The 25,734-nt window shown below is 41.9% G+C and overlaps 1 protein-coding gene across 1 annotated transcript in view; it reads right to left on the bottom strand.

Moving 5' to 3' along the window:
- Window positions 1–1,260: 1,260 nt before the first annotated feature.
- Window positions 1,261–25,734, bottom strand: part of pgrmc2 (progesterone receptor membrane component 2) — a 66,212-nt gene continuing 41,738 nt past the window's right edge. The window contains exon 3 of the mRNA XM_078539497.1: window positions 1,261–5,861. Coding sequence (XP_078395623.1) covers window positions 5,764–5,861 — 98 coding nt within the window. The 3' untranslated portion in view covers window positions 1,261–5,763. The remainder of the gene's footprint in view (window positions 5,862–25,734) is intronic.

A 25,734-nucleotide genomic window follows, 5' to 3' on the forward strand; every position in this document is an offset into this window, starting at 1 on the left:
TCCCTGATTACAACTACATTTCTCTTTTCTCCCCCCACTTGAATGGCTCCCTGTACCACGGTGCTATGGTCAGTTTGCTCATCCTCCCTACAGTCCCCGCTCTTGTCCACACAGGGAGCAAGAATCTCAAACCTGTTGGATAAAGGCAAGGGCTGAGGCTCCGGCAGTGCTATTTCCTGGATCCCTCTACCTGCCTCACTCATAGTCACACCCTCTTGTCCCTGACCACTGGCCGAATTTAAGGTAGTTAATCTAAGGGGTGTGACTGTCTCCTGAAATACAGCCCTCCAGGTAACTCTTCCCCCTCCCTGATGTGTCACAGTGTCCGAAGCTCAGACTCTAGCTCAACAACTCTGAGCCGGAGTTCCTCGAGCAACCAACGTTTGCCAGAGATGTGGTCACTAGGAATCAGAATGGGGTCCACCAGCTACAACACATCGCCTGGCCCTTCATCTCTATTTTATTTAATTAGTTTTTCAATTTCCTACTGGTCTTTAATTAATTAATTTAATAAGGGACCTTGGAGTGAGTGTTCACAGATCCCTGAAGGTAACAGGACAGGTTGATAAGGTGGTTAAGGCGGCATAGTATTTAATTTATTAGCCGAGGCATAGAATACAAGAGCAGAGAGGTTATGCTAGAACTAAAAACATTAGTTAGGCCACAACTTGAGTAATGTGTGTAGTCACCACATTACAGAAAGGGTATAATTGCATCAGAGAGGTTACAGAGGAGACTTACAAGGATGTTGTCAGGACTGGAAAATTGCAGCTATGAGGAAATATTAGGTAGGTTGGGGAACAGAGGTGGTGAGGAGAGATTGAATTGAGATGTACAAAATTGTGAGGAGCCTGGATAGAGTGGATTTGAAGGGCCTATTTACTTTAGCAGTGAGGTCAGTGACTAGGGGCATAGATTTAAAGTGGTTGGTAGAAAGATTAGAGGGGAGATGAGGCAAAATATTTTCCACCCAGGGAGTTGTACGATCTCAAACTCACTGCCTTAAAGAGTAGTAGAAGCAGAAACCCTCAACTCATTTAAGAGATGTCTGGATATACACCTCAAATGCCGTAACCTGCAGGGCTATGGACCAAATGTTGGAAAGTGGGGTTAGGTTGGGTAGCTCTTTTTTTGGCTGGCACAGACATGATGGTCCAAGTGACTTCTTTCTGTTCTATAAACTTTCAATGATTCTATTATAAACCTTGAGCATTAGTGGCACTAAAACCAACTTTGAGATGGTACCGCAGAAAATTTGAGTAACTTCTGCATAATTTATACCAATGTTCCATTATACATACAAGAATTACCATCTATTGTACAATACAAACTATGGCAAACATAACCTGCAAAATCATCTTAAAATCATTAAAGAATTAAAACTTTGCAAAGAAAATATTGGTAACATCGAGATTTCAGAACTATTTTCAACCACGCTATGTATGAAAAAGTGTCAAATTAAAGCCAAAATGATTTTAATGCAGTGCCTAAGACTCCTGTACAATTATGTTTGAAGAATATAACTGTAGAATCCAAGGAGTGTAAGAGTGGCAAATCACCACTGAACTCGTTTGAATGAACTAACAAGTGAAAATATGATACTGAAAAAAAACTTTAGAAAAAGTATTGTTTATTCCATATATATTGCAAAATCATTTAGGTCAGCTCAATTTATTTTTAAAGACCGTTTCCACTGGCTCAATTATCCAATGAAAGGTACCAAACTAATTGCCACGCACATGCAATTGATCACTAAATGGAATACGCCTTCATAAAAATGACTTGGAGAAATTCAGGGATTGTGACAATCAAATTCTGTGACAATCTGCTTCCATTTAGCTTGAATCACTGAAAGCCAGATGTTGGTATTTTAATTTTTAATAAAAACTGCTTTCTTTTTTGGCAATAGATAGTACTTACACTAAGTCAGTTCTAATCTAATAAAACTCTAGGGTCACTGATTGTGTTAACATTTCCCATCAACATTTTCTATATTCACTAGAAAACAATGGAGGTGAAAAACAAATGCAGTGTAGTACCATAAAGATTGTCAATAACAAAGAGCAGAAAGTTCTTAAAGGCAATGCAAAATCAGGTCAGCCAAGAAATCACAAGACATTGTGGAAGACGATGAAGAATCCATTGTCCATTTTGTTTAACGGTGTTAGTTCAGTCAGTGTTGTAAAATTCCGATTTCATTTTCTCAGTACTGTATTTCGTCAATGTGATCAGATTTGTTAAGATTATATAGTGCAACTCAAACATTCCCTGTATAATAAAAGCACAAAAGATGAATTAACATTAATGGCCAGAGGTCTGAGACATGAATATGTCCCAAAAAATATCGAGGGTCAAGATGCACAAGGTAGCTCCTTGGGAATGGTCACATTCCCAATTATGTAAATGCTGAAAAAATGTTTAAAAAAAATCTATTCTTGAAGTTATAATTATTGATCATACCTGTAACAAGGAATGTTTCATATTAATAGCCACTAGAGACTAGTGTTAGAGACTATTTTTAGAATATGATAACAACTAAAATTATGGCAATAAATGACTGGAACTTTTAAAATTACAGATGAATTTCAGAATTGGTTTTATGACCCAAACTCGAAAAAAAAATGTCTGGTGAGAAATTTCCACTGAATTTTAGGCAATTGTGAATACAAAAGCACAGGTCAACTTTGGATTAGTTTGTATCGCCTCATATATGCTACTTCAAAACACTAAGGTACAGGGTTTCTTACCTCTGTCCAGTGTTTCAGTGCTAAAACAATAATCAACCCAGCGATATGATTAAAATACTGTTAAACTCCTGGAGTTTATATTTTCTAAAGGGAAATACAAATGACAAAACTGAAACAAATTTCCACTTTCCAACACAAATCCATAGGACAAAGGCTCGCTGATACTCACAAAACTCGGATCGCACTCCCCTATTAGAACGGATTCCGTCACCCCTCTCTTAAGACAAAGCTTGAACTGAAACTCATTATTTGGCACAGATCCTAATATGGGTAAATATTGGGTCTTTGAAGTCCTACAATCTTTTACTGTTCATTATTGGAGCTAGTACCACAATTTACTTTGTTGTAAGTTAAGGTTTTACAAGACTCCTAATGATGCAGATAAACATTTCACAAATGTACTCAGTTAAATCATTACCACTTAGTCTCTATGCATTGTCAATTTCTCTCTCATTATTCAGCAGGTACTATGCCTACCAAGTTTAGTCAGATAATGCAGAAACATTAAGCTCATGATGACTTTCCTAAAATACAAGTTATTGAATGAATGGCAACATGTCAAAAAGGTTATAACAGAGATATTTGCTAAAGACAACTGACCAAAATATGTTTGATAATGATCTGAAAATTATTTGGAAGGCTTTCCAAATGTGAAGTAAAGGCATGAGCTGAAAAATCAGGAAGAGCTTTGTCAGATACAATGCATTCCTGCATAATGATGCTTCAGTAACCTTGTTAACCTAATGCATCAAAACAGGATTGTTGTGGTCTACAGATGTGATGGATTTGTTGAAATATTATTGTAATTCAAAGCTGAAATGCTTTTATTGGCAGTTTGTCTCTTTTTCTGGATATAGTTTACACGTCAAAAGATTCTCCAAACACTTCAGCATTTGAGTGTGAATCTGGGGTTTCATGGATGCCCAGTTTTTAAAAAAATGAAAATGACTTGAGAAATAAAATTCAAGGAGAATACATAAACAACTTCTATTTAAATAGCATATTTCACAAAAAAAAGTCTCAAGGTGCTTCACAGGAATGTCAAACAAAACACTGTGCCACACAAGGAAATATAAGGGGAGATGAATAGGGGTAGGTTTTAAAGGAGTGTCTTAAAAGAAAGAAAGATAGGCAGACAGGTTGAGAAAAGCATTAATAAACATATGGAATTTTTCAAAATGAACAAAGTGTCAGATGAAACAAAAGTTGTGATTAAAAACCATTTTAAAAGGAGATTAATGCAGTAGCTAAGGATTGACTACTTACAGATCAGACAGAAAAAAGAAATTCACATATCAAGTTTTCATAATCAAACATTTGCGTTTACAAGCACTTGGGAAGGCTCCCCTAGAAATTACAGGTGTATCTGGTGACACTAAATCGCAAACATAACAGGTTTGCATTCCTAAACAAATAGCTGGAGAGTGCACTAATAAAAAGCCACAAGCATTTTGATACTCAGTTGCTGTTACATTTGTACTGTATGCCATGTTTTGGTATTACACTGGTTCCCATTCATCAAAACAAGTAGATACAATTTAATGCAATTTAAACACAAGACAATGCTCTACCCAAATTTACAAGTTCTATGTTGGGAGACTGCAAATATTTAAACTGTAACTTTTCTCACATAAATAATCTTTGGTAAAGATTAAATACCTCAGCCAATGTAACACAATCTGTTTCTTTGCAATTTCTGTTACCTGCGCTGTTAACAAAGGTTTTCAGTATTTTCAAAATAAATCACAAAATCAGACCAGATTAATAACCAACCGTTTATTGTGCAATATCCATCTGATCCATCATAACCTATAGCTCTGATTCAAGATTTAATACTCTACATGAAGTCGGTTCTGCCTAGTTGTAGTATGTTTTCATTAAAACAGTTGCACACATATTTACAAAATTCACATTGCCTTACCATCCCAATTTCTTTTCCTATCCCACACAAGCTAAATAAAGGTACTCTCCTCTCCCACAGAATAGAAGAGCTACTCCAAACAAGGAGGAAAATAAATGCAACGTGGGTTTCAGACTATGACAACACAAAACTATACAATCACTACATAAATATGGCAGTATCAGTAGATATGCTAGCTACACTTACATTAGCACGAGTGGACTTTTCCTCCCACTCTACCAATGGCAATATCACACTACAGGCAATGATAAACAGAGGTACAGGCAATGACTGCTTTTCTTCTTTGAACACTATTACAGCATTGACTCAGGTCTGGGGAAATTGATTCACAATATTTCAAGTTGAAGTAGAAAAGTAATCAAAATAAGGCACAATGAATATTACCTACATTTCGATAAATGGAGGGGAGCCAGACTTCAGTGTTACATCATTGCAGAGAAATATAATTGCGTAACATTCAGTGGAAATAAACCACATAACATTTTGGAACTGAATCAGCATAATCAGTTAGCAGTACCTCTCTTTCCTTTGATTACTATATACTGATTTAGTGCAGTTTTATGGAAAAAAAAGCCTATAAAACCGCACTGCGCAGAGAATTCAAAATTCATCTCTGAACCCCAGCTGTCAGTAGTGCAAACTACTTACTGTTTTACTGTAAAAGCAAGATCACTGGTGATTGTTTGTAATGTTGCTGTACATAAAAAATTGCACGAAACAAGGATCCCAAGATACAGGGTCTTGTCCTATTACACCCAGTTTAAAGAATCTTGAAACATTGGTGATGTCGATGGTTTAAGCCCATCTCACTTCCACCAGCAAACAAAAGGTCCAAGAAAAGTCAACTCCTGGGTGTTCTTTTTTTTTTGCTAACATGGACGTAACCATACCTGACTTATACAACAACTGCAAAACAATGTTGGCAGCATATACTGGACATTTTAATTAAAATCTCCACACAAGGGTATTCATCACTTTTTACAAAATATATTTTGCATTCAATTATTTGTAGCTTGTGAAGAAAAAGAAAGCTGCAGAAATCTGAGTAAAGTAAGTTGCAGCACGGAAGGCCCTTGCTTTGGTTGCTGAACAGTTTTAGTCCTGCTTTGAGTGCTCCTTAACATCTTCCTCATCTGTATATTCTGATGGTTCATCCCATGGTTTCAGCAGCCGGCCTATGTAGTCATATTTTTCTGCAAATGAAATAACCAAAGATTTTAATTCAATAATACATCATGCTTTTTTAAAAAATCAACTTTTTATTTCCTTCATAACTTAGTGCACCAATGCATACCAGTTTAAAGTTTTTGTTTTAAATGCTGTTTTTTGGGGATACAGGTATTGTTTAGCAGCCCCCATCTTTTTCACTGGCGTGGGCTATTGCAAAGTCATGGAGGAGAATACAGAATTTGGTAATAAATCGTTACCCAATGGGCAACCAAGCAGAAGAATTTTAGAATAAGTTAAATACAGATTAAAAACACTGACTTGTAAACAATCAAACCTGTATTTCTACTCAATTCATTCCATTTTAAACCAAATCCCTCTCATTTACAGCAAAATGATCAGAATTGTACTTTGGTGGAAAATTTGATGAACCGCACAAATCACTAAACTTTACATAGGCTATTATGAAGTATGCAGACATCTGAGTAATTCATAGAATCATTACAGTATAGGTGGCCATTTGGCCCACCATGTTTGTGTCAGCTCTCTGCAAGAGCAACTCACTAAGTCCGACTCCCCCACCCTTTCCCCATAGTCTCACAAATTTTCTCTCTTCAGATAATGATCCCATTCTCTTGGCCTCAATTGAATCTGCTCCTGCACCCCCTTTATAATTGTACACTCTTAGACAGTGCATTGAAGGTTTTAGCCACTGTAAAAAAAGTTCCTCACATTGCTGTTGTTACAACCGGGATGGGAGAAGTGCGCAGTTGATCTAGCTCCACTACTCCACAGATTGTACCATCAGGTTAATAGTTTAATTTACTCACTAGAGTGGCCAATTGTTTACCTTCACTACTGGTACTCAGAATGAGAGAGACTTAAACCATGCTTCTTTGACGAAACAACAAAATTATTAGTTTACCATTAAACTGGTCTTGTCAAATAGAAAGGCAAAGCTTATCAACATCCAGAATGGAATATGAAATTATACTAATTACTCTTGAGATACCTTAAGTCTCTCACACAAACACACAAAAAGAAATTAAATAAAAATAGAAATGGAGGAATTCGGCCAAAGCTTAAAAGTCAATGGTTCAATGGCAAAGGACGGAGTCCTTGAAGATGAACCATTTTCTGTGATTAGTGCTCATGACACTGTTGCTTCTTTTGCTATAAATCGGTGTTCTCATTTTCGACCCTCCCACCAACAGCAATAGTTTTCCCCTTTCTACTCTGTCCAGGATCATGATTTTGAGCTCCTCCATCAAATCTCCCTTCAATCTTCTCTTCTCCAAGGAGAACAGCCCCTACTTTTCTCATCTATCCACGTAACTGAAGTTCCTCATCCCTGGAACCACTTACCAAATCTTTTCTGCACTCTTTCTAATGCCTTCACATCCTTCCTAAGTGGTTCTCAGAAATGGACACAATACTCCAAGTCAGTCTGAACCAGTGTTTTATACAGTATTATCACAACTTCCTTGCTTTTGTACTCTATGCCCCTATTTATAAAGTCCAGGATCCTTATTAATCACTTTTGCAACCTGCCCTGTCACCTTCAATGACTTGTGCACATATACCCAAAGATCCCTCTGCTCCTGCACCCACTTTATAATTGTACCCTTTATTTATGTTGTCTCTCTTCATTTTTCCTACCAAAACGAATCACTTCACACTTCTCCACATTAAATTTAATCTGCTACTTGTCCACCCATTCCATCAGTCTATCTATACCCTCTTGAAATTTATCACTTTCCTCTTCACAGTTCACAATACTCCCAACGTTTCTGCCATCTGCAAATTTTGAAAGTATACCCTGTAGCCCTAAGTCCAGGTCATTAACACTTATCAAGAAAAGCAGGGCCCTAACACTGACCCCTGGGGAACCCACTATATACCTTCCTCCAGTCCAAAAAAACAACTGACCATTCCCAACTGCTCTGCTTCCTGTTACTCAGCCATTTCCGTCTTTATGCTGCTACATTCCCGTTTATTCCATGAACTTTAATTTTGTTGACAAGCTTGTTATGTGACACATCATCAAATGCCTTCTGGAACATCAACTACATAACCCTCATCAACCCTCTCTGTTAGGCTGCTTATTTTTTTTTTCCTCTGCTTCCATCACAGCACAGCCAGGTCATTAATAACATTGCTGTAATAAAGTGTGCTAATCATCTGCAGGTGCTGGATACTCTTCTAAATCAATGCTCTGCACTAATCTACAAGGGCTGTTGCTTCAAAAGAAATAAAACATAGTACGGCCAAGAATTTTCTTGACCTGGCTAAGGCCAATATTACCACAAAACATCCCCCGATATTCAATCATCAACTTCTGCCGAAATTTCCTGGAAAGTTCATTTAACATAGGCCAGCACATAAAAACTGTTTACACCAATTTCCAACAATCTATGTTACAAAAATTGAAGTCTGAAACCATCAAACCATCATTTATGCACATAAGGCACAGGCATTTTAGGAAAATACAATTGTGGAAGCTTTTCTTTTCATGGAGCAGGTTCTGTTGCCTTCGAGATATACTGCAGAGAAAATGCAGAGATATAGAAAGAACAGTACAGGTCTTAGCAGTGAGAAATATTTTTAAAATGCTAAATATCAGAAAGCGATTTTTGGGTCCTACTTTGCCAAATATAATGCAGAAAACTCAGTTCTCTTATCTTATGTCATTTATGCTTGAATTTTCTTAGAAAGGCAGAGCACAACATAATTCTTCTATCTTTGTTGCACTGAAAATGACAAAGAAATTGCAGACCAACACCACAGAGAAAATTCTAAAACATACAGATCCAAGCGTGTTAGTAGACTTGGAGCATAGCGTCTTCAATCACTGTGTAACAACAAAGAAAATGTAATGTTGAACTATAAAACATATACATAACGGTACAAATCAGAACACGCTAATGTTGAACCTGTACAATACTTTGGCTAAAAAGCACATTTGGATCTGTGGACGCAGTAGTCATAAGCCTGCTTTGCAAGCAGATAATTTTTTGATGTTTGTGCTGTTGACAGATACATCAAAAGTTTAGGCATGCACTGGCCAAGATTTTCAGAGCAAAATCTTGGGCAACAAATATCTGAAGCCCCACTTTAAGCTTCCATTCCACTAAGGTAGATTTGCATATCATCGCACCAATGTCAGGGGAAAAAAGGGGAAAAGGAGAGGACGACAGGGGGGTGGGGTGGGGGAGAGAGAGAAAGAAGGGAGAAGGGGGGGGAGGAAAGAGGGGGGGAGGAAAGAAGGGGGGGGGAGGAAAGAAGGGGGGGGGAGGGAAGAAGGGGGGGAGGGAAGAAGGGGGGAGGGAAGAAGGGGGGGAGGGAAGAAGGGGGGGAGGGAAGAAGGGGGGGAGGGAAGAAGGGGGGAGGGAAGAAGGGGGGGAGGGAAGAAGGGGGGGAGGGAAGAAGGGGGGGAGGAAAGAAGGGGGGAGGAAGGAAGGGGGGGGAGGGAAGAGGTGGGGAGGGAAGAAGGGGGGGAGGGAAGAAGGGGGGGAGGAAAGAGGCGGGGGAGGAAAGAGGCGGGGGAGGAAAGAGGCGGGGAGGAAAGAGGCGGGGGAGGAAAGAGGCGGGGGAGGAAAGAGGGGGGGAGGGAAGAGGGGGGGAGGAAGAGGGGGGGAGGAAGAGGGGGGGAGGAAGAGGGGGGGAGGAAGAGGAGGGAGGAAGAGGGGGAGGAAGAGGGGGGAGGAAGAGGGGGAGGAAGAGGGGGGAGGAAGAGGGGGAGGAAGAGGGGGGAGGGAAGAGGGGGGAGAGGAAGGGGGGGGGGTAAAGGAGAGAGGAGGGGGAGGAGGAAGGGGGGAGGAAGAGGGGGGGAGGAGGAAGAGGGGGGAGGAGGAAGAGGGGGGAGGAGGAAGAGGGGGAGGAGGAAGAGGGGGAGGAGGAAGAGGGGGGAGGAGGAAGAGGGGGAGGAGGAAGAGGGGGGAGGAGGAAGAGAGGGAGGAGGAAGAGAGGGGAGGAGGAAGGGGGGAGGAAGAGGGGGGGGAGGAAGAGGGGGGGAAGGAAGAGGGGGGGGAAGGAAGAGGGGGGGGAAGGGAGGGGGGGGGGGGAGGAGGGGGGGGGAGGAGGGGGGGGGAGGAAGAGGGGGGGGAGGAAGAGGGGGGGAGGAAGAGGGGGGGAGGAAGAGGGGGGAAAAGAGGGGGGGAGGAAGAGGGGGGGAGGAAGAGGGGGGAGAAGAGGGGGGAGGAAGAGGGGGGGAGGAAGAGGGGGGGAGGAAGAGGGGGGAGGAAGAGGGGGGAGGAAGAGGGGGAGGAAGAGGGGGGGAGGAAGAGGGGGGAGGAGGAAGAGGGGGGAGGAGGAAGAGGGGGGAGGAGGAAGAGGGGGGAGGAGGAAGAGGGGGGAGGGAGGAAGAGGGGGGAGGAGGAAGAGGGGGGAGGAGGAAGAGGGGGAGGGAGGAAGAGGGGGAGGAGGAGGACGGAGAGAGAGGAAGGAGAGAGGAGGAAGGGGGTGGGGGTAAAGGAGAAAGGAGGAAGGGGGTGGGGGGAAGGAGAGAGGAGGAAAAGCAGAGGAGGGGAAGGGATGATGGAAGAAAGTTTCATTTCCATAACGCTTCAGGACATTTCAAAACTTTCCATATACAAATTAATTATTTCAAGTCTAGTCACTCCAGCCATGAAGGTGAACTCAGCAACAAAGTCGTAGACACCATTGAGAAATTACCAGAGTTTTTAAAAAAACATACATAAAAACTTAAAAACATGAATGTGTTAACTGAGTAAAGAACATTGCCCTAAAAATTTCCTGATCCTTGGATCTTTTAACATCTAGGTAAACAGTTCAGCAGACATTCAGTATTTCACCAGTATCACCCTAGATTCCTTTCAATTTCTGGTATGGGGCTTGAACGGGCAATCTTCTGATTCAAAACAATTATGCTAGTTAATCGCTATAGAGACAAATAAATCAGAAACACTACTTTAAAGTACACCATGACATTATGCTGCGGCTCAGTTGGTAGCACCACTCCGGAGTCACAATGCTCTGGGTTCAAGTTCCACTCCAGAACTTGATTGCAAAAATCAAGGCTGACACTCCAGTGCAGTGCTAAGGGTGTGCTGCACTGTGGAAATGTCAACTTTTGGATGAAACATTAAACTTGAGGCCTCATCTGCCCGTTCTGGTGAATGTAAAAGGTCGCACGGCACTATTTTGAAGAACAGCAGAGGAATTATCCCCGGTATCCTGGCCAATATTTATCCCTCAATCAACTTTACAAAAACATTGGTGTCTGTGGGAGTTTGCTATGCACAAAATTTACTACCACGTTTCCTGTATGACAGCAGTGACTACACTTCAACAGTATTGGCTGTACAGCACTTCGAGACATCGTGCGGTCCTGAAAGGTGTTACATAAATGCAAGTATTCCTTTTTCATTGGAAAAACAGTTGAAAGGTTCAAATTAGTGAGAAGTAAAATAAGGACATCAAGAAGCCCTTCACAGAATAATCAACCTGAAGAATGAAATTCTAGGTACTGTAGCCGAGGCATTAAATAGGGCATTCAACTCTTTGGGCCTGTTTCACCATTCAATTAGATCATGGTTGATCTGTATTTTGACTCCATTAACCCTCCCTTGGTTTTACACCCCTTAATACAATTACCGAACGAACATAACTACAGCTTTTACATTGGTTTTAATGGAAAATGTGATTCGATACAAGTTCTTTCATTTAAATTGCACTTCTCAGGAACAAAATACAAATTTAATGAGAACTTACTGTACTCCAGATGTCATCTAACCAGAGCTTCATACAACTTTAGCATAACCTTTATCTCAAGGGTGGAGGTTAATACTTCATTAGCCTTTTTGAGCTATCTTTTTAAAAATTCTGGCATAATTTATGGACTGTTGGATGTTGTGATTGAACTGCAGTGGGATGGAGTGGAGGCAGCTAAGGTTAGGAGCAAGGCTGCAGATTTTTCTATATGGATGAACGATCTGCTGAATGGCCTTCCTAGTTCAATGGCCTTGCAAAACTGAGCAGCAACTCCAATTAAAATGCACACCTAAACAAAACCTAGCTCTCCCAAATTCACTTGAATCATAATTTAGTGCCAAAAGCAAGATCAAGTATTGTTTTCAAAAGGTTTGCATTACATTCAATATTTTTACACAATAGTTCACTTGGTTATCTTTAATTCAATTAAGCTATTTAATCATGCTAATGTTAAACCCTAAAAATTAGAAATTCATAGTTAAAACTAATGGCCTGTTAAGATGAAAGCAAAAAACTGTGGATGCTGGAAATCCAAAACAAAAACACCTGGAAAAATTCAGCAGGTCTGTTAAGATGACACTGCTAAGTTGCTACTGGAAACAGCTGCACAGCACTTAACAGATTGTTCAAAATCAGTTTATTAACCAAAGACGACAATAGAATGATGTTCACAATGACTACACATTGCGTTAGAGCACAACCAGCAACTAATGGTCATTTCAAATCCTATCAAATACACGTTCTTTTGAGCATTGCTACCTAGATAACCTGCCATTCCTCAGCCAATTCCTCGTGTAACTGGGAGTGAGAAATGCATCAGAAACATGCTCCACTGCAATACCCACTCATTTTGCACCCATTAAATTTTATATCAGAAGCCCATCAGGTGCAAAGAAGCACTTGTTGGCAGAAAAATGTAAAAAAGGTAGAATGAGTGTCATAATGCATCCTATTACACCTTGACTTACCCCTAGCATAAAGGATACCATACAAAAACAGGTGTACCCTGTTTCTGTAGTGTGCTGGTAAGGTGCTTTCATTTTGTCACAGGACTTCTATATTGAATGTGCTGGAAAATCTTTGAACCTGTACAGAATTACAATCATGAACATACTTTTTTTGTATTTTCTGTCTGCTAAGGTGAAACATGTCATGTTGCATGCCTTAAAATTATAGGCACCATTATTCCTTTGGAATCTAGGGCACATCCTTTAACTGTATTTGACTTCCTTGGTGGAAAACAGGAAGATGACGAAAGGAAAAGCAGAAAGTCAGGCTACACATGAAGCATTCAGGGCCAATCAAATATCTCAATCCACAGATTCTATTTCCACCTCACCCCAAAAGAATTTGCTAAGTAAAGCTGTCCAGGGGAGTAATGCCAGATGCTGTAAGGTGACCTCCACATCACCTTTGGCATACCGATTGCATTGTCAATTGCAGTTTTAGTGCTCATTGCACATTTTTTTTGCCTGACTCCCTTCAGGCAGAAGCAGGGAGCATGTTGCTCAGTCAGCTCCCCAACACTCCATAAGGCAGGTCATTGAGTTTTTTTTTGCAGCTGAGTTCATCACTTTCTGTACAGATTAAATATCCCAGCAGCAAAGTCTCCAAGTTGGCAAGATTCCCCAAAGTTCAAGAAGCCATCAACGGAGCCACATGGGAATGCACATTTCCTTCATTGATGGTGCATCATACATGCAATCATGTGTAGAAAGAACAGAAGACAACCAGTGAGCCTATCACATATAGCCATGTTGCAAATTGCATTATGAACCTCAATATTCCCTACTTACCAACAACTAACTTCCAAGATAAGAATGTTTTAATTTTATTTTAAAACCCCAGGTACTTCAGGGACAATAGTCTCTGACCACGCCCCAAAAGTTGATTAAAGCGTTTTCCAAGAGATATAAAGTGATCATGAGATACATTGCTCCATACCTCATACCTTCATGATTTTAAATGCTGAAATGAAACCTTCTCAAAATCTAAGCTTTTCTAGAGTAAGCAGATCAAGTTCTCTAAGCCTATTATCACAAACAAGGGCTTTTAAGTCAACAATGCATTACTATTAATAACCTTCAGCCGACAACCAACTCCTTATCCAACTCAACATCTCTCCTCTAATGGGGAGAGGCTTGACCTTATACAATTTACTTTGTGGCACTTTGGTGAGCATGTAGCATGTCAACCATGCCAACTTCATTCAACAATCTATTAACTTCAAAAAAATGTAACTAGATTAGTAAGACTTGACTTTCTTTTCCAGAAGCCATGCTGAGGATCTTACAAACGCTTTCCCTGTCCCAGTGGTAGGGCAGAGTATTCATAAACCCTCCAATCAGCTTTCTGCTCTTGCCACAGGACCAAAATGGCTTTGATCAAAATCATAAACGACATCCTGGGTGACAAAGGCAAACTATCCCTCCTCGGCTTTCTCGACTTGTTTGCAGCCTTTTATACAGTCACTCACATCATTCTTCTTTAATGCCTCTCCAATGTTGTCCAACTGGGTGGGACTCCACTTGTTTGGTTCAATTCGCATTTATCTAAACTTTGTCAGAGATTTGCCATCAATGGCTTCTCTTACCGTTCCCAGTTACTGCTGGTGTCCCTCAAGTATCTATCCTTGGCCGCCTCCTATCTCATCTATGTGCTTCCCCTGTGACATCATCTGAAAACAGCAGTTTCCATATGTCTGTTTAAGATGCTCAGCTTTACCTCACTGCCAATTCTCTCAAAGCCCCCACTATTTCTAAAATGTCAGGCTGTTAGTCCAACATCCAATTCTGGATAAGAAGAAATTTCCTCCAATTAAATATTGGGAAGACTGAAGCCATCGTCTTTAGTTCCTGCCATAAACTCTGCTTGTGGAGTAGGTGGGAAAGCGGAGTTGAAGCCCAAGATCAGCCATGATCATATTGAATGCAGAGAAGGCTCGGCGGACCATTTGGTCTCTTCTCCTGCTCCTATTTCTTATGTTCTTACATTTTTATGCTCCCTTGCCGCCAACTCCATCCCTCTCCCTGACATCTATCTGAGGCTCATTCAGACTCTTTTGCAATGCTGGTATCATATTTGGCCCCGGGATGAAGTTTCAACTACATATCTACTTTGTCACTAAGACCACCTATTTCCACCTCTATAACATCACTCTGATTGCCTCCTTAAACCTCTCCACCTCACTTTCCTCCCTTCTGATACTCCTTAAAACCTGCCTTTTCGACCAAGCTCTTGATCATCTGCCCTAATATTGTGTTAAGTAGCCCGGTGTCATATTTCACTTTATACTGTCTCTGTGAAGCGCCTCGAGGTGTTTTATTACGTTAAAACCACTATATAAACACAAATTGTTGGTGTTATAATTTTCCCAACTAGCAACCAGCCTGTAACCAGTTAAACTAGTGGGACTAAGGTTTCCTGTTCTGGTTTGCTGCCCTTTTTTAATATTGGCACACTATGAGCCACTCTCCATTCCATGGGAACATTCCTTAACTCCAGGGAAATGTTAGATATACAAGCAAAGGGCTTGCTAAGCGTAGCTTCCACATCTTTAAGAACCTTCTAGTAAATGCCATTGGGACCAGTAGTCAGATGAGCTTTGTGAAGAGGGCGTTAATGAACAATAATTGAGACCTCTCTGTCTCAATTTCTGGTGATAGACTGTCCATCAATATCCATTACAAGCCTACCGACTCCCACAGCTACCTCGACTACAGCTCCTCACACCCCGCTTCCTGTAAGGACTCCATCCCATTCTCTCAGTTCCTTCGCCTCCGTCGCATCTGTTCTGATTATGCCACTTTCAAAAACAGTTCCTCTGACATGTCTTCTTTCTTCCTTAACCGAGGTTTTCCACCCACGGTGGTTGACAGGGCCCTCAACCGTGTCCGGCAAATCTCCCGCGCATCCGCCCTCACACCTTCCTCTCCCTCCCAGAACCATGATAGGGTCCCCCTTGTCCTCACTTATCATCACACCAGTCTCCGCATTCAAAGGATCATCCTCCGCCATTTCTGCCAGTTCCAGCATGATGCCACCACCAAACACATCTTCCCTTCATCCCCCCCCCCGGCGGCATTCCGTAGGGATCGTTCCCTCCGTGACACCCTGGTCCACTCCTCCATCACCCCTACACCTCAACCCCCTCCCACAGTACCTTCCCATGCAACCGCAGAAGATGCAACACCTGCCCCTTCACTTCCACTCTCCTCACCGTCCAAGGGCCCAAACACTCACTTCAAGTGAAGCAGCATTTCACTTGCACTTCCCTCAACTTAGTCTACTGCATTCGTTGCTCCCAATGCAGTTTCCTCTACATTGGAGACCAAACACAGACTGGGTGACCGCTTTGCAGGACACCTTTGGTCTGCCCGCAAGCATTACCCAGACCTCCATGTCGCTTGCCATTTCAACACTCCACCCTGCTCTCATGCCCACATGTCCGTCCTTGGCTTGCTGCATTGTCCCAGTGAAGCTCAACGCAAACTGGAGGAACAGCACCTCATCTTCCAACTAGGCACTTTACGGCCTTCTGGACTGAATATTGAGTTCAACAATTTTAGATCATGAACTCTCTCCTCCATCCCCACCCCCTTTCCGATTTTCCCCCTCCTTTTTGTTTTTTCCAATAATTTATATAGATTTTTCTTTTCCCATCTATTTCCATTATTTTAAAATGTATTTCCATCCATTGTTTTATCTCTACCTTTTAGCGTTTTTCAATTCCTTCACCCCACCCTGCCCTCACTAGAGCTATCTCTACCTTGCTCGTCCTGCTTTCTACCCTTAATTAGCACATTCCTTTAGATAATATCACCACCTTCAACACCTCTGTCCTTTTGTCTGTGACATCTTTTGGTTATCTCCACCTATCACTGGCTCTCTATCCAGCTCTTCTTGTCCCAACCCCCCCCTTAAACCAACTTATATTTCACCCCTTTTCTATTTTTCCTTAGTTCTGTTGAAGAGTCATGCGGACTCGAAACGTTAACTGTGCTCCTCTCCACAGATGCTGCCAGACCTGCTGAGTTTTTCCAGGTATTTTTGTTTTTGTTTTGGATTTCCAGCATCCGCAGTTATTTGCTTTTATGAAACCAGGATAGTGTGTTGAAATGACAAGCAACAGGAAGTCTGGGTCATGCTTGTGGACAGACCGGAGGTGTTCCGCAAAGCCGTCACCCAGTCTGCGTTTGGTCTCCCCGATGTAGAGATCACCACATTGGGAGCAGCGGATGCAGTAGACCAAATTGAAGGAGGTGTAAGTGGAAGCCTGAAAGGAGTGTTTGGGCCCTTGGACGGTGAGGAGGGAGGAGGTGGTTAGAGCTAGGGAACTGGAAATTGTTGATATGACGTAGGGCATCAGAGGAATCACGGATGTAGGTGGGAAGAGGCTGGACAATGGGAGAGGGAATGGAGTCATGATAGGAAGAAATGAATTCCGTGGAGCAGGAACAGGCTAACACGATCAGTCTACTGGGACAGTCCTGTTTGTGGATTTGGGAAGGAGGTAGCAGCGGGCTGTCTAGGGTTCGGAGACTATGAGGTTGGAAGCTGTGGAGGGAAAATCTCCAGAGGAGACGAGGCCAGTAACAGTACTGGAAACAATGGCTTGATGTTCTGCGGTGGGGTCGTGGTCCAGGGGAAGGTAGGAAGAAGTGTCTGAGAGTTGGCGCTCAGCCTCTGCAAGGTAGAGGTCAGTTCGCCAGACAACAACAGCACCACCCTTGTCAGCAGGTTTGATAACAAAGTCATATTTGGACCTAAGAGAACGCAGTGAAGCAAGTTCAGAAGGAGACAGGTTAGAGTGGGTGAGAGGGGCAAAGAAACTGAGTCGGCAGATGTCACAGTGACAGTTCTCAATGAAAAGATCGAGAGCAGGTAAGAGGCCAGAGGGAGGGGTCCAGGTGGAGGGAGAATACTGGGGGTGGGTGAAAGGATCCGTGGAACAGGGGGACGACTCCTGTCCAAAGAAGTGAGCATGGAGACAAAGGCAGTGGAAGAAGAGCTCAGCATCGTGCCCAGCCCGAAATTCACTGAGATGAGGGCGTAAGAGTATAAAACGGAGTCCTTTGCTGAGTACAGAACGTTCAGCATCAGAAAGGGGAAGGTCAGAGGGTATGGTCAATACGTGGCAAGGGCTGGGATTAGAAGACGGGATTAACATTTCCACTTTTCCGCTCTGAAGAAGGATCATACGGACTTGAAACGTTAGTGCTGTTTCTCTCTCCACAGATGCTGTTAGACCTGCTGAGATTTTCCAGCATTTTCTGTTTTTGTTACAGCTTCTTGTTTACCTTGTCAAAACTCTTCATAATTTTGAACACCTATATCCCCATAAAGCTCTCTGCACCAAGGAAAATAATTCCAGTTTCTCTATGCAATCAAGTCTTTCATACCATTCTAGTAAATCTTTTCTGCACCCTCTCAAAGGACCCTTCTGAAAGTGTGGTGCCCAGAAATGGCCATAATACTCCAGCTGGGACCTAAAGCGTAGTGTATAAAAGTTTAGCATAACTTCCTTGCTTTTGAAGTCTCTAACGGGTGGGTTTGGGTTGAGTAGGATTTTAAAATGTTAAAAACCTCAAACCTGACTTGAACCTGCTTCAAAACTTCCCACTTCGTGTTTTAATATAGGCAAGCAACTAACCCTCTCCCGGGGGGGGCGTAGGTTGGTCATTTAAACATTATAATGAAGCTGCATGCCTCATTGGGTTTTCCAGGCCTCAGGAAATCCAATAGTTAAAGGGAGGCAAGGACTGTTGGATCCAGCAAACAAGTGATCTCACCACTTACCTGCTGGATCCAGCTTATCTGCTTCCCCCCCTAACCCCCGAGCTACAATTTCCCAACTCTTTGCCACGCCACCCCCCAACTTCCCCATCCCAGGTCTTTCCAATCCCTCCCTCCTGTGCACTTTCCAGCTGCAGCCTGTGATCTTCCCGTTATTGCCTTGTGCATGCCCCCCCCCCGACCTCACCAACACCTACAATGATCTTCCCTCCAGCCTTCCATCCCTCAGCCTATCTGACCCTCCCTCCTCTCCCTGGTTACGAAAAGCTTACCAGCACGATAACTAGCCAACCCCTCAACCTGGCTGCAGCCAGGAAAAGGAGGCAATAAATGTTAATCAGGTCCAGCCGTTAAAGTAGTCAGAACCTGAGGGAAACCTATTCTTCCAGGTTTCCTGACCGCAAGACAGCCAATACCCACATTGAGCTAACATTGGGGCCTATGTCTTTACTTTTAGTGACAAGGATCCTGTGTGCTTTTTTAAAAATCTCAACTTGTCCTGTCACCTTCAAAGCTTTGTGTACATACATTTTCGGGTCTCTGCTCCTGCACCCCATTTAAAATTGCACCATTTAGGTTATATTGTGTCTCCATATTTTTTCTATCAAAATTAATCACTTCATGCTTCTTTGCCCTAAATTTCACCTGCCATGTAATTTGCCATCTGTCTATTGCCTTCTGAAGTCTGTTACTATCCTCTGCAGCGTTGGCTACGTTTCAGAGTTTGGTGTCATCTACAAGCTTTGTAATCGTGTCCTGTATATCCAAATCAAGGTTATTCATATCAAAAAGAACACTAGCCCCAACACCAGCCCCTGGGGAAAAAGACTGAAACATCCCTCCAATATGAAAGGGAATATATACATCAACTGCAGTACCGCCAATCCTCTCCATTACTTCATGGAAGAACTCAAGTTAGTCAAAAAGTATTTGACTTTGACAAATCTGTAACAAACCCATATTGTTCCCCTGACCAATTCCCTCTGTTGCTCCTTCATGTTCCCCTCCATAGTCAGAAGCTAGGTACCAAATTAAGAAGCAGAACCTCAAAGGTAATAATCTCTGGTTTATTACCTAAGCCATGTGCAGATTGGCATAGGGCAAATAAGATTAGAGAGATGAATGTGTGGCTCAAAGGCTGGTGTGGGCAAAGTGGGTTCCAGTTCATGGGGCACTGGCACCAGTACTGGGGAAAGTGGGGGCTGTACCATTGGGACGGTCTACACCTGAACCATGCTGGGATGTGTGTTCCTGCGAATTGCATAACTAGGGAAGTAGAGAGAGCTTTAAATTAAACAAGGAGGGTGATCCCAAGCTTGGGTAGATGTGGCAAATCAAGGGGTAGATTCAAGGCAGGACACCATAATAGTAATAAGGGAAATGAGGTTCATAGGATAGCAGGGAGGGACAGAAATAAAACCTAAGCATACACCAATAGTCAAGACTAGATGTTACAAAGATAACAAAAAAAAACTAAAGGCTCTGTATTTGAATATGTGTAGCATTCATAACAAAGTGAATGAATTAATAGCGCACATTGAGGTAGATGAATATGATCTGATAGCCATTACGGAGAAGTGGCTGCACGATGACAAGGCTTGAGTCCTGAATATTGAGAGGCATATGACATTCAATAAGAAAAGGAAGCTAGGCAAAGGTGGAGGGGTAGCACTGTTGATCAAGGATGGCATTACTGTAATAGTTAGAGATGACCTTGATTCAGGTGCTCAGGATGTAGAATCAATTTGGGTGGAGATGAGGAACAGTAGGGGAAAGAAGTCACTGGTGGGAGTGGTATACAGTCTCCCTAACAGTAACCACAATTTAAGACAAAGTGTACAAGAAGAAATATTGGATGCTTGTGATAAAGGGACAGCAATAATCATGGGTGATTTTAATCTATGTATAAACTGGAAAAATCTGATTGGCAGTAATTGCCTGGATGAGGAGTTCTTAGAATGCTTCCGAGATAGTTTTTTTTAAGAACAGCACATTCTGGAATCAACCAGAGAGCAAGTTATATTAGACCTGGCATTGTGTAATGTGATAGGGTTAATTAATGACTGCAGAGTGAATGCACCCTTAGGTGCAATATGATTGAATTTTACGTCCAGTTTGAAACAGAGAAGAGTGGTTCTAGGGCTAATATTTTAAACTCAAATAAGGGCAACTATGTGGACATGAAAGCTGAGCTAGCTGAAGTGAACTGGGATACTAGGCCAGGGGATAAATAATAGAGAAGCAGTGGCAGACATTTAAGGGGCTATCCCAGAATACTCAGAATAAGTATATTCCTACTATAAAGAAAAATTCTAAGGGGAGGACCCACCATCTGTGATTAACTAAAGAAGTTAAGGAAAGCATCAAACTTAAGGAAAAAGCATATAACTGCGCAAAGATGAGTGACAGGTCAGATGACTGGTCAGAATACAATGAATGACAGAGAAAGACTAAAAGGTTAATCAGGAGAAGGAGATTATAGAGTATGAGAGGGGGCCAGCTAGAAATGTAAAAATGGATAGCAAGAGTTTCTACAGGTATTTAAAAGGGAAAAAGGTAAAGTGAGTGTTGGTCCTCTAGAGTGACAATGGGGAGTTAATAGTAGATAATAAAGGAACTGACATGAAATGAACAAATATTTTGCTTCTGTCTTCATTATACAGGGTACAAAAAAATATTTCAGTAATAGCTGCAAATCAGGAGGTGTAAGGGAGAGGGGAACTTGGTGAAATTACAATCACTTGGGAGCAATATTGAGCAAACTGATGGAGCTGTGGGCTGACAAGTCTCCGGGTCCAGATGGAGTTCATCCTAGGGTCTTAAAAAGAGGTGGCTGATGAGGTTGTAGATGCGTTGGTGTTACTTTTCCAAAAACTGCTTGATTCTGAAAAGGTTTCAACAGACTGGAAAATAGCAAATATAACCCCTTTATTCAAGAAGGGATGGAGGCAGAAAACAGGAAACTACAGGCTAGTTAGCTTGATGTCTGTCCTGGGGAAGGTGTTAGAATCGATCATTAAGGAGGTTCTAGCTGAGCAATTAAGAGAAACTCAAGGTAGTCGGGAAGAGTCAGCAATCATGTTTAACCAATTTATTAGAGCTCTTTGAAGGCATAACATGCACTATGGATAAAGGGTAACCTGTAGACATGCTGTACTTGGATTTCCAGAAGGCATTTGAAAAGGTGCCACATCAAAGGTTATGGTGGAAAATAAAAGATCATGGTGCAGGGGGTAACGTATTAGCATGGATAGAAGATTGGCTGGCAGAAAACAGAGTATACATAGGCGGGTCTTTTTCTGATTGGCAGGGTGCGATGAGTGAAGTCCTGCAGGGGTCTGTGCTGGGGCCTCAACTTTTCACAATTTATACCAATGACTTAAGTGAGGGGGGTGAAGGCACAGTAGCTAAATCTGCAGATGACACAAAGATAAGTAGGAAAATATGTTGTGAAGAGGGCATAAGGGGGTTGCAGACGGATGTAGAAAGGTTGAGTGAGTGGGCAAAAATCTGGCAAATGGAATATAATGTAGGAAAATGTGAAATTGTTCACGGTGGCAGGAAGAATTAAAAAAAGAGGGTATTACTTAAACAGAGAGCAGCTGCAGAATTCTGAGACGTAGATGGATCTAGTTGTTCTAGTGCAGGAATCACAAAAAGTTAGTATGCAGTAACAGCAAGTAATTAAGAAGGGTAATGGAATGTTACCCTCTATTACGAGGGGAATTCAAAATAAAAGTAAGGATGTTATGCTTCAGTTATACACAGCGTGGTGAGACCACATCGCGAATATTGTGTGCAGTTTTGGTCTCCTTATTTAAGGAGGGGTGTAAATGCATTGGAGGCAGTTCAGAGAAGGTATACTAGATTGATAACTGGAATGAGTAGGTTGCCTTATGAAGCAAGGTCACACTGGAGTTGAGAAGAGTGAGGGGTGACTTGCTTGAAGTATATAAGATCCTGAACGGTATTAACAAGGTGGACATGGAAAGGATGTTTCCTCTTGTGGGTGAGTCCAGAACTAGGAGGCACCATTTTAAGATTAGGGGCTGCGCTTTTAGGACAGAGATGAGGAGAAAATTTTTTCTCTCATGAGGGTTGTGCAACTTTGGAACACTGCCTCAGAAGGTGGCATCATTGAATGTTTTTAAGGCAGAGGTAGACTGACTCCCTTGCCTAACAAGAATGTAAGGCTATCGGAGGTAGATGGGAACGTGGAATTGGAAACACAAACAGATCAACCATATTCTTATTGAATGACAAAGCAGGCTCAAAGGGCCTGCTTTTTCTTCTATTTTGTATGTTTGACTCTCTGGAGTTTGTTGCTTTTGATCCCCAGGTTTCAACCCCACTTCTCCTTTCTGTGTTAGTATGTTGGATCATTGGTGTAGCACCCAAGGTCATTATGCAATTGCTCTGGACATATTAACGAACCTCTAATTTGTGGGCAATTCTCCACTCCTTCTCTGTGCCAATTCCACAGGCCAGTGTCCAGCAGTGCACTACCAATTTTTGCTTCTCACCCACTTTAGATTAATTCCTCCCCCAACTCTGGATATTTTTCAAGGTTGAATCTAGTCTGTCTACAATGTGAATTTATATGGCACCATTAATGCAGTAAGGCATTCCAATCTATTACTGCTCCTCTGCTTTCTGATTGCCCTGATGCTGTTCCAGGTTTGATGTCCATAGTTCACCTCTGTGCCTCACTTTGCATTAAAAAAAACCCCATCAAAGTACCTATTGCGACCTAAATAGCAGTAACCCTTATGGCTTCAACGTCCTCTCTTGACCTCCCTACCAAATGCACCCACTGGAGGGCACACTTCTCATCTCATGACTCCCGCCCACCAATGCCCCATTGGACAGCTGGTAGACCAACCACTTGCATTTTCCATCAGAATGTCTGCTCGCTCATGAACAAGGTCCTTGACATCCAAAACCTTTTTTTGTGGATGATTACATTATCATGGCTTTGATTGAAACATTGCTCATGGAAGCCAACATCTTATTCCTCACTGAAGCTTCTCTGCTTGGTTATACTTTCCACCACCTGCCCATCCTAAACTATCATGATACTGACGTGAGTTTAACATCAATTCACACATTAGTCTCGACCCTTACTCCTTTGTGTAGACGGCGAGTGGGGGGAGGGGGAGGGCAGGTGTGGAATATCCTAAAAATGCTAATAGCCTTATTATACATTTTTGTCAGCAGTAGACAATTACACACTTTAAACCTAAGAACCTACAATAGAAGCACAGCATTAACGGGCCAGTAACCTTCAAGGACAGAAATGGTTTGTTCTATGAACAGAGCCAAATCAAGAGATGATCAAAAGACTTACATATACTATCTCACATTTTCTCAGCTGTCCTAACCCAACACGTCGTGAGAAAAGCAATGATAGTGTCAAGCAGGCATATTAAAGAAGATTACACAATTTATAAGATAACATAATGGATTGTTTTATGTATTAATTAAAAATAACCAGAATATGTCAGAGTATTTTCACATTAGCAAGAAGTTACCAACACTATAAATGGTCAAAAAGTCATTGGAACTTTAAGTTCTAGCTTTTATCAGCATAAACAGGTTAGAACCAAGTTAGAACTTCCAACTTTTCTTGAAGAGTCCTCCTATGAATCTATACCAGAAATAAGTACATTAGTAAGTGATGGAGTGGACTATTTGTCCCTTTTAAGCCTACTCCATCATTCAGCAAGATTATGGCTAATCTTTTACTCAACTCCACCTTTCTGCACTACCCTGTGTCCCTCAATTCCCCGGCACCAAAAATCTATCAACATCTGACTTGAATATACTCAACATCTAAACATCCACAATCCTCTAGGGGTAGGGAATTCCAAAAGTTCACACTCCTTTGGATGAATAAATTTCTCATCTCAATCCTAAATGGCGGACCCAGTGTTCGAGATTCCCCAGCCGGAGGAAACATCATCTCAGCACCTAACCTGTAAAGCCCCTTATGAATCTTACATGTTTCAATTAGGTCACACCCCATTCTTCTAAACTCTTGGGAATATAGAACTAGTTTATTCAATCTCTCCCAACAGAACAATCCCCTCATCCCAGGAACCAGTCTAGTGAACCTTTGTTTCAGTCTCCCTAGGGCAAGTGTGTCCTTCCCTGGGAATTTGTTGTTACTTAGTCCTATTAATTTCTCCAGTACTATTGCTTTTCTAATAATCACTTCAAGTTCCTCATTCTTGCTAGACCCTTGGTTCTCCATTATTTCCAGAATTTATTTTGCATCTTCTACCAAGAAGGCAGATACAAAGTATTTGTTAAATATCTGGTGCCGTTTCTTTATCGTCCATTATAATTTCACCCCTCTCTGCCTTTAATGGGCCCTTTTACTTTAATTTTTTTCCTACTTACATGCTTACAGAAACTTTTACAATCTGTTTTTACGTCTCTTGCTAGCCTGCTCTCATTTTCTTTCCTCATCAGTTTCTTGGTCCTCCTTTGTCAAATTCTAAATCTGCCCAATCTTCAGGGTTGCTACTGTTTTTTGGCAATATTATAAATGTTCTCCTTTGATCTAATACTGCCAGAGATGATTGCTGTGGTGTTTTTGTGCATTAATGGAATGTATATTTGAAGCAAATTATGTACCAAATCTTTAAATGCTAGCTACTGTTTGTCTACCATCATCTTTTAATGTAGTTTCCCAATCTACCCTAGCCAACTTATCCTTGTGATTATGTAGTCTGCTTTGTTTAGATTTAAGATCCTAGTTTCAGGCTTAATTTAATCACCTGAAAACTCATTGTACAATTCTATACAATTATGGCGATGCTTCCCTGTCAGCTCCTTTACTGCAGAGTTATTAATTAACCCACTGTCATTGCACAGGTGGTGAGTAACTCACTTCTTTACTCCCCATAGCCTGTCACCATCAGCAAGATCCAAGCCAAGAGAGTGATGGAACACACTCCACTTGCTTAGATGAGTGGAGCTCCAACAAAAGTCAAGAAGCTCAACACCAGCCGAGACAATGCAGCCCAAATGATTGGCACCCCATCCGCCATCTTAAAGATACACACACCCACCCCCACACCACCACCACTGGTGGGACAGTTGTGTACCATCTACAAGAACTAGCCAAGTTTCCTTCAACAGCACCTCCAAACCCACAACCGCTACCACCAAGAAGAGCAGCAGATATATGGAAACACCAAACCCAGCAGGTTCCCCTCCGAGTCACATACCATCCTGACTTGGAACTAAATCGCCATTCCATCACCATTGTTGGGTCAAAAGCCTGGAACCACCACTGCCCCCAGTACCCCCTCTCCTCCCACAACAGCATTGCGGGTATACTTACACCACATGCACTATAGCAGT

Source organism: Cetorhinus maximus, chromosome 1 (assembly GCF_964194155.1).
Source record: "Cetorhinus maximus chromosome 1, sCetMax3.hap1.1, whole genome shotgun sequence".
In the NCBI taxonomy this organism is placed as follows: domain Eukaryota; kingdom Metazoa; phylum Chordata; class Chondrichthyes; order Lamniformes; family Cetorhinidae; genus Cetorhinus; species Cetorhinus maximus.